Here is a 9,640-nt window from a genome sequence, read left to right on the forward strand (position 1 = left end):
CCACACACACACACACGCACACATACACACACAGTTTATCTTGGGGAACACAATTGAATGTCTTCTCTAGGTCCGCAAAATACACATACATTGGTTGGGCAAGTTCCCTTGCCGACCTTGAGGACCCTATTGGTAGGTAAAGATCTGGTCCAGTGTTCCACGGCCAGGACAGAACYTGCATTGTTCCTGATGAATGTGAGGTTCACCCATTGACCAAACTCTCTTCTTTGGTACCCCTGAAAAGACGTTGCCCGGGAAGTTTGAGTGTGATTCCCTTGTGGAACACRCCCTCCGGTCCCCTTTTATGAAAACAGGAACCACCACCCAGTGGTGGATCTAGGAGGGTTTATTTTTTTATTTTCAAATTCAAATTGTATTGATTCGTTTCATTTAAAAAAATGCATTACATACAACAAAACAATACAAATCAAATAAAATGAAAGGCAGCAAAAGAAGAAAAAAATCTTACGATATCTGCTCCTATTTGCAACAAAAAAATGGTATAAGTGTCCATGAAGGGGCCGTGATATTCATAGAGGGGCCAAGTCTTTGTTCAACATCCTTCCACACAACTCCCCAGTTTTTGGTAAGGTGTATACATTTAACCAGCCACCTATGTTCAAACACTTGTAATGTAATGTAATTAAAAAAAACTTTCACAGTAAATTCTCCAAAGGTGTGTCAAYCAAGACAGCTCAGCAACATCCAGAGCCTTGGAGAACTCCGGATGGATTTCATCCACCACCACAGAGCTTTTTAACTACCTCAACAACTTCAGCCCTAGTTATATAGGTAGACTAAATCCCGAAGCCCTTGAATTTAGCTTTTTCCATGAAAGATGTGCTGGTGGGATTAAGAAGGTCCTTGAAATGTAGAATTTAATGTAAAAATAATAATAGGAAAATAATGAAAAGGTCTACGTTGATGACATAAACTGCTGGAAAAAGTTTGAGGCAGGAGTTATTTTAAGAAATCCAGTTTAATCTTGACATCACTCAGGTTGGCTGAGAGCTCATTAGTCTGGTCAGAATTAAACCTGATTTCAGCTAACTGAGGTCATTCAAAGAGAGATCTATAAAACAGGTGAGATTTTAATAGTTTCCAACCTTTCCACTTCAATACAAACAGATCTGAGCTAAAGCTTTAAGAAAACACGCATGTATCACCTCAGAAAGTTTCCCATGAGGGCTGACCTTTAGGAATGCACCTGGCTGGGTCCAAAAAAAGGATGCCAGCTAGTAGTCATTGCGCAGCCAGTCCGCAACATTACAAGGTAATAGAAACCACAGGCAGGGGCACATGGGCTGGACGCTGGAGAGGCCTTTCTCAGCAGATTATTTTGGGTTCACTACTGTGTCATTACAGCCTCCCAGCTCTTTATTTAGACCTGCTGATTGCAGGGCTGAGATGTGGGGCAGGCCTGAGGTGGGCTCTCCCCCTAGTGGGGCTTTGACCATGCTTTTCGGTTTGTTTGTTTCTTTTTATGTGGGGAAGCAGCCCATGTGCCAGTTGCAGTGCAGCCCCTCTTCTTTTCTGTGATATTCCTCCTAAAACAGCCTCAGGAGNATCCAGTTCTTATTTCAAAACCCTGCTCCTCGTGCGCCACATTTCTGACACTCGGACCTCAGCTCCTGCAGGAGAAGGGGAGGATTCAGCCATCGCGTGCGCAAAAATACGCGGCGGAKCGGAGGTCTACCGCGGGACCCGGAGCCAGGCTGGAGCCCGTTATCCATTCTCTCCAGCCCAAACAGCTGCATCCATCTGGAAGTTTGCTTTTTCAACAGTTTTTTTATGAGGTTCAGTGGCACCTATCCAACAACTGGACGCATGATCATTTTGGTTCTGATGACATGTAGGCGCGGGGATTTTCATTAATTTGGTTCCGTTCCGACTCCTTCCAGCGGCTGTGGATTTTCTTTTGAAAGGAACTTTAAAACTTCCCAAGTTTTGCCCCCCGATCCAAGATGGATTTTGCGTCGCCTCTGATTGGATTTTTAATATTTTTGTGCCATCTGGGATTAAAGGTCGGGGCAGAAAACGGTGAGTTGGAGCGACTTCATGGTATTTGATGCGCGCGTGGTTTGATGTAACCAAAATAACATATTTGTTATACTCCAATGGATCTTTTCATTTCAAAAGCGCACTTACTTTTACGCATAAATATCCTGTTTGAAATATTTTTGTATGATTTTTTTGCTTTCATCCAAACGCTTTTAGACGCAAAATGATCTGGATTAATATTACCCAAACGCACGTGTTTCCTTCAAATCGCGTAAATCTGGACTTTGTTTTTAGTCACTGCTTAATTCAGTCCAAACTGATTAACTCAGATTGTTTGATGAAGTAATCTGAAGCTTATTGTCAGGATAATAAACGGGAAGTGTCAGGAAATTAGGCACTTCCCGTGTTTTTCCCCCTTAATTTATCCTAATTGTTAATCAGTGATAATAAACAAACTGAATCCCTGATTAAATGTGCTTCAGATCGGGGTGGAAACCGAGTTTCAAATGTGAGATGTGCCTAGTAAACCCACAATTTTCCACTTTTCTGGTGCGTAAAAGCTTTGGATTGACTAATGCGATCATTGCCTTCATTAGCGACCAGAGCTTTCTCTTTCTCTCTAGCCTTTTTTTTTTTCAACAGAAGAAATCAAGAATAGCTCCAGGCTGAGGCTCCCTGCCATGCTTCTGTGCGCTCTCAGCAATCAACAGAAGAATCGCGCAGATTTTAGCGCTTCACTGATATCTGAGGGGCCAAACTGAGCCCTCAGGTTCAGAATGGGCAAGTTTTAAACACAAAATAAGCTTAACTCGGTCTAAATTTGATTTGTTATTCCTCACAAGTGATGTGCAGATAACATGCTGGAAGTGGTTATTCCAGGCTGAGCAGTGATGACACATAAGCTGTGCTCACTCATCCATAGCTGTCTGCTTCCTCACACAGTGAGGAAATACACAGTCCTCCTTCGCATTTTTAGTTTTCGAGACCCTTTTTTCCCCCTCCACACTCTACTGCAGAAATTCATTTGGTTTTGATGGAGAGTAGGTGGATTTGAGAGGGGGTCCATGATCCCACCGTGACTGTTCAGGCTTTACACCACCACCTGGCATCTCAACCTAACCAGTATTTTCTCGCTTCCTGTTTGCACATCCTCCTTTTCTCTCGTTTAGCTTACTAAAAGAGTTCTGAACGCGTGTGTTGGGCCGCTCCTGCTCTCTGATCAGAGACAGATGTGAGCCTCTTGGCAGTGGTGCAGGCGAGCAAGAAGCTGGAAACTCTCTCCATGTTCTGCCAAGACACTGCAGCACATGTCGCTCCCCTCAAGAGCCACATCAGATGCCAGAGGGGGAATAGAAGAGGGGTCTGACAGAGAGCAGAACAGAGAGAGAGAGGGAATGAAAGAGGGTGCCAGGAGGGGGACAGAGAGACGGTGGCTGCAAAAGAAGCCCTCACAAAGCGGAAAAAACACAAAAGCAACACGACTCGAAGGRTTGTGCATCAAAGTGTGAGAAGAAAGGGCAACATCAAAGCGTGCGGGGGTCACAGAGTTAAAATGGCACTGGACCCAGGGAATGGATTGCATTAAGGGGCTACAAGGCTGCACTATCTTCTGGGGTGACGTGGTTAATGTGGGGTAAAATCCCASTTCAGCAGGGGGAGTTGGAGATAAAGAGGTGAACCCTGCTTCGTGATGAGACCTCATGAGTTGCATCAGAAGTTGTGCAGAGTTTCTGCTTCTGATGATCAGCTCTGTGTGGGTTGTAGCAACTTGATATTTTTACAGCAGCAAAAGCTAAAAAGGGATCTTTTTGAAAAAGGTTTGAAGCAATCTGATTTACGCCTCAGGCTCCTGGTCTCAAGGTAGAAGTTTGGAGTTGAGTCTAAGTTTTTTTCATATATATATATTTGGTGACTGAACTTCATTTCTTGTCTCTTGAAGACATTTTGTTTTTCTCAACTCAAAATAAAAAGTGCAAAGTCGCAAGCTTCAAAACGGCAACGAGCTGCTTGTCTTATGTGAGCTGAGCTCTTCGTGCAAATCGCTCTCCTTCCTCTGAGAATCTACTACACCATCATCTGTTTGGAGATGAAAACCAAAAAAAAGAAAGAAAGAAAAAGGCATTTCAGTCTTTCTATCTGAAGCAGATATCTCCGCTCTCCTCGTATTATAATCGCAACACTTTGAGTCAGTGATAGGTGCATTAATTACTAGCTGTCATAAGAATTAATATTCAAGCTATTAAGCAACTCATTTGCATGTTTATTGAGTGGGTGTTTGTGCATCCTCTGTGGYATCGACTTCTTCCAGACTTCTATTAATTTAATCAAACTTTAGCTCCTTAATGAGCAAACTTCTYCATTTTTTTGACTCTTGTTTCCATTTTTCCCTCCCTTGGCTCTTTTATTGCCTTTTCATCTCCCACGGACATCCATCCGTCAATCCTTWGCATTTTCTCAGCTTTTTGATCCGGGCGGCCTCAGAGGTTTTACTGCCAAAACAAGGTCACCTATTAGCATTCACAGCCGAAGACAAATGTAGCGTTCGGCTCGATACCAGTCAGGTATGAGAGTCATGGGCGTCAACACAAAAAGCCCTGGAACAGAGGCCGCTCCAATGAAGGGGTGAAATTAAAAACAAGACCCCCAGATAAATAAAACAAAGCTTGCTCTTTCAGTCCGGTCACATTAACCGYATGGGAGAAGGCCTTCACTGGAGCTCATGGGATGGGTTTGGACCTGTTGGGAGGGGTTAGTGTCTATAATTTTAAAGAATTAAAAGCAAAAAAGTATGTTGGTGCAAGTTTGGTATTATGGAGACATGCTACCATTCAGGTACCAACCCTCCTGCTGCCACCATCTGTCTCCTCAATTGATCCATTGAAGCATTGATCAGGACGGCCAACTCTGTGCATTTAGCCAATTAGCATGGGCCACTTATCCTGTTAGAGAAGGAGGAGTGGAAACAGAGCGGGGAAGAGGAAAGGCAGGGAGGTAAAAGAGGATTTGGGGATTTTATCTGCTCCTGATGTGGCTTTTGTTGGCTTCTCCAAGATCCTCCTTTAAACCCATTTAGCACTGTTTAACAAAAAAACTATTGTTTCTGGGGAAGGGCTAATCACTGCTCACGTTCTTTTTATATTCAGTTTTAATCTAATTTATTRCAATATTGTAATTAAAATAAAGACTCTCTTCAGTACAGCTTGTCAATGAGGAGTTTTGTAGTTTAAAGTTTGACTTTTACTTTTTAGTTGATGAACCAGAGTGTTGTTTCTGAAATTCCAATCAGTTAAATATTTTTAGCTCGCTTTCTGCATTAAACTGTGTATTCTCTCCGTCTAAGTGCCTAGTATTTCACCTGGGAGAGGAAAAGGGGTTAATTACTGCTCAGCGTTTTATCTGTTTTTCCAACACACAATCAACCCCAGCTGCACAGGTTTTCAGTATRAAAACTAGCATTACCTCAGAATTTGTTTTCTTCTTTCCATCTTCCTCTGTTTCCTTCCACAGAGGCCCCCGAGGTGCAAAACACAGCAACATTAGACAAAACCTCAACATCAGAATGAGAGGTTGACATCTTGACGGAACAAGACAGAAAACACGGCGTTGATGCAAACAGACAAAACAGAACAATTTTATTTCATAAAACGCAAAGGAGACTTTTTGAAATAAATTGCTCCTAAGAGCAAACACAAAAGAGGAATCAAAACTTTGTTGTTTGGCATTTTGTTAAATATGGTTCTGAAATCTTGTTTTGTAAGGTTTCTAAAACCTTAGCATTATTCATTTACCGGTCCATCCTCTGTACACAATGCAGTTGTTTATAAAACCTTAAGAACTATTTTGAAAGAAACCTATTTTTTATTAACGTAGAAAATGATCACAACCACACTGAATCTTTTCCAAATGAAAACTGTATTAAACACTATGATGTCATTGTAATGCTCAAGCATGAGTCATAGAAACTATTTTAGTTCTGAGTTAAACACTGTGCTCACCAGAAACTCTTTCCACATTTCTGCTTTCCCAATAATTAAAGTTCACAGCAGTCCCGAAACACTGAAGAGAAATCCTGCTGACTGTTAAACATGTGTATTTATTGTATTTCTCTTTTAATTATTAAGGCTAAACAACAAAAGAAAACTAAAGGCTCACATAAATAAATTAGGGGAAACAAAAACTGACTATTTTATCAGGTTCTGTAAGAAATAACGGTCAACATATATCTGTTTAAACATTTCTATAAACTTAAAGGAACTTCATATTTACATTTATTTCACTGGCAAGGACCACGCCATTGTTTGAGTTTAAATATTTTATTGAAGGTGGGATGAATGATGAGGCGTCTGGGGAGGTACATCGAAGGAGGCTTGAGGAGAAGACTCAGAGTGGGGCATGGTCTCCAGGAAGAATGCTTTTTCCTGAGCCTGCTTTGGACCCCCCAGCTGGAACCTGAAAAGGAATGGRTTAGGAGGCAGTTTGAGGTAGGGATGGAGGAGAAAGAAGGAGAAGCAGAGATGAAGGGATGAAGTGGTGAGGAAGAGATGAGGGAGGGATGAAGGAGTGTAGGGAGGGGATGAAGGGATAGAGGGATAATGAAGGGATGAAAGGATGGAGGGATGARGAAGGGATGAARAAGGAATGAAGGGAGTGAGGAAGGTGGCACGATGRTGGCATGCRAAGRGGCCTAAATGAGGYGGAAGGAGAGGGTGTGTGGAGACAGTGAGSTGAGGGCAGAMCACCAGGTGAGGAGAGTTTAAATAGACACTGTGATTGGCTGAAGGTGAGAGGCGTGGTCCTGCTCCYGAACYTAAGTTAATATCTTCACTTAATTTAGCAAYATTTCTTGGAGATGAACCCATTTAGCAAAATTTGTCTGGCCCAGTTCTGGCCCACGCAGTAAACTGACCACCCAGATACTGCAAACAATGACTACCCTTTGGTGGTCCAGATGTGGTCAATGCATGGGTCAGCACCACACAAACAAAACCATAACTGGACCAGTTCTGGCATGCCAGCTAAAACAGTGCCATCATTGCCAGACCTGGCCCACATCCTGTTGACCCCTTGCCATGCCAGCAGTGCCAGCTTGACACCAGAACCTGTGTTTTTTTTCCCTTAAATGGTGCTGCATTTGTGGCTTGCACCCACGAAAACTTGCTGAAGCAAACAGCTTATTCTGCTATTGAGTCTTGTTAAATGGTGTTCATTGAATTTGATGGTTAAAGCTGAAAGAAACAAAGACTTAACAATTTATTTAACAAACAGGGCCACTGTAGCATGTGGAAGAACCATACACAGCCACAACAGMCTGACACCTCCTCTTCGTGCTGCTCATCAGTTTGGTCACATGCTCCAGTGGGGCGGCGTCCTGTTCTTCAACTAGAATTTGTGGCAAGTCAGTCAGTGTGATTGGGTTGGCCATTCTGTGTCAAACAGCTGATCCCACAGGTGTATGATGGGATTGAGGTCAGAACTGCTGGCAGTCATTCCACTGTTACCAATACCAATTCTGGAGGTAGTCTCTGATAAACCACACCCTGTGGGGGAAGATGTTGTCATCTTGGAGTATGGATTTTGTTCATATTGAATTTTAGTTTATAAAAAACAACAGTTTTTACTTTTTACTCTCACGTTTTTGCCTCATATCACCTCAGTAGGTCGTTAATGAACAAAACAGTCGAAGTGATTCATAAATCCACTTCCTGCTCCTCTCCTTTTCATCCAGTCCAGTGAGGAATGACTGAACGGCTGAGTGCAGCCCGYTCTCCCCTCTTATTTCCCCACTCTGGGTGATAGCACTTTTTAATTAAGGTGGCAACACGGGCACAAGATGCTGGGGGACGATGAAGGGCTTTATCAGACCCTCTCCTCAGACTCGTAGCTTATCCCAGAGCGCAACGCCATGCTTCCCCGATAAGGCGGCTAATAGAAATGAGAGTGTGAATTTCCACACACGTCTTAGGACACGAGCTAAGACATGCAGACATATGCACATTTTCTCAGGATAATGAAGATAAAGACCCTCCCACCTTTTTTTTCGTTCTTTCTTTCTACAAAGACATCTATGAGTCTGGACTGATTAGAAAATGGCAAGAAAAATGAACAAAGTTTGCTTATTTTATTGATAAAATCRGAGCTGAAAATGATCTTAAGATTAGCTGAGACAACCATAATATTTCTATTTTGGGTTTTCTCAACATCAGCAGAGCCTTTGATACAGTTGATCAGCTTCAACTTCTTTAGTTTTTGCTTGTGATTTGTACACGATCGGCATAATTTGTTCCTACTCGTGTCTAACATTAGACACATCATATCCCTCATATGTTGATGTTTCTGCAAACCACTTTAACCTTGGTTTATCCATTGTTTCACTCATGTCAAGCTTTTTGTTCTCAAAGTTTTTATGTGTATCTAAAACACTACTCAAATTAGTTACAGTAATTTTATATTTTGACACATTCATGAAGCTTTCATTATGACAGAAAACATTCAGAGCTACAGCCAGGTGTAAAACTCATGCCAACGAGACGTAATGATTATTATAAAATGATGCACATTTGACTTTAATTCAGGGGTGTATTTTAGTAGATTAAATCATAAACATGTGGGTGGCTACCAATGTGGGTACAAAGTAATGGTGTTTATCCTAATAMCAGCAACAGGTGCAAAATGTCCTGACACTGGGACAAATACCAGTATTAATATATTACAATTTACTTTTCAAGTGAAAAATTTGTCAATTCCATGTTTTTGAAATGTATACCATTTGTTATTTTTATTTATTTAAAAAGTTTCCACAGCATTATGTCATGCTGTGTATTTGATTTGATCCAGTCAGCTGGGCTGTAGGTCTGTAAGGAAGGAGAGCCACCTTGTTCTAAATAAAATGTGTTTAGGTTCTAACAAGTATTCTGTATCAACACGGTATCAGCGAGTACCTAATGAAAGTACTCATACTCGTACTTAGTTTAAGAGAAACTGGTATTGGGATACCAAAAAAAAAAAAAACATGCAGCATAATGTTTATTTTAAAAAAAGATGCAAATGTATCTTCAGTTCAATTGTGTATTATTACATTGTAAACATGTGGGGTGGTTATAGGGTGGATTGTGCACAGCCACAGCCTACAACACAGTTTTGCTGAATMATTTGAGATTTAAAGAAACAAATACCACCGCTCATTAGTCTCCAATGCTTAGTGAATCTGTAACTGAAAATTCACACACTTTCTCCTAATTTCATCACAATTTTGAGTCGCCAGCTAATTTCCAAYAGTTTCAGCCTCATGAGATGCTAAAACCATCAAGAAGAGATCTTCTTTATTTGCTAAAAGTTAATTTTGGTTCCTGACTTTTACAGAAATGTGTTGTTTTAAACAAAAACTGAAAACTTACTTTTCTCCCAGTTGTTCAGTTAGACCCACAAGTCTGTTCAGTAAATAAATTTTACTCTTTTATTGTTATTTTTACACAAAGTTTATGGTAGCCTAGACTTGACTTAACAACGAGCTAAAACTAAAAAAAAAACTTGCTGTGTTTCAGTAGTGTACATAAGTTTATTTTGGCTAAATTTCTAATTTATACAGACTAAAATATAGTCATTATAAACACACACACACACACACACACACACACACACA

At 41.1% G+C, this 9,640-nt stretch overlaps 1 protein-coding gene across 2 annotated transcripts in view; it reads left to right on the forward strand.

Moving 5' to 3' along the window:
* The first annotated feature begins 1,566 nt into the window (after positions 1-1,566).
* nrp2a (neuropilin 2a) overlaps positions 1,567-9,640 on the forward strand; it is an 84,689-nt gene continuing 76,615 nt past the window's right edge. For both annotated transcript variants that reach the window (XM_014018566.1, XM_014018567.1), the window contains exon 1: positions 1,567-2,040. In XM_014018566.1, coding sequence (XP_013874020.1) covers positions 1,965-2,040 — 76 coding nt within the window. In that variant the 5' untranslated portion in view covers positions 1,567-1,964. The remainder of the gene's footprint in view (positions 2,041-9,640) is intronic.

Source organism: Austrofundulus limnaeus, unplaced genomic scaffold, assembly GCF_001266775.1.
Source record: "Austrofundulus limnaeus strain Quisiro unplaced genomic scaffold, Austrofundulus_limnaeus-1.0 Scaffold195, whole genome shotgun sequence".
NCBI classification, from domain to species: domain Eukaryota; kingdom Metazoa; phylum Chordata; class Actinopteri; order Cyprinodontiformes; family Rivulidae; genus Austrofundulus; species Austrofundulus limnaeus.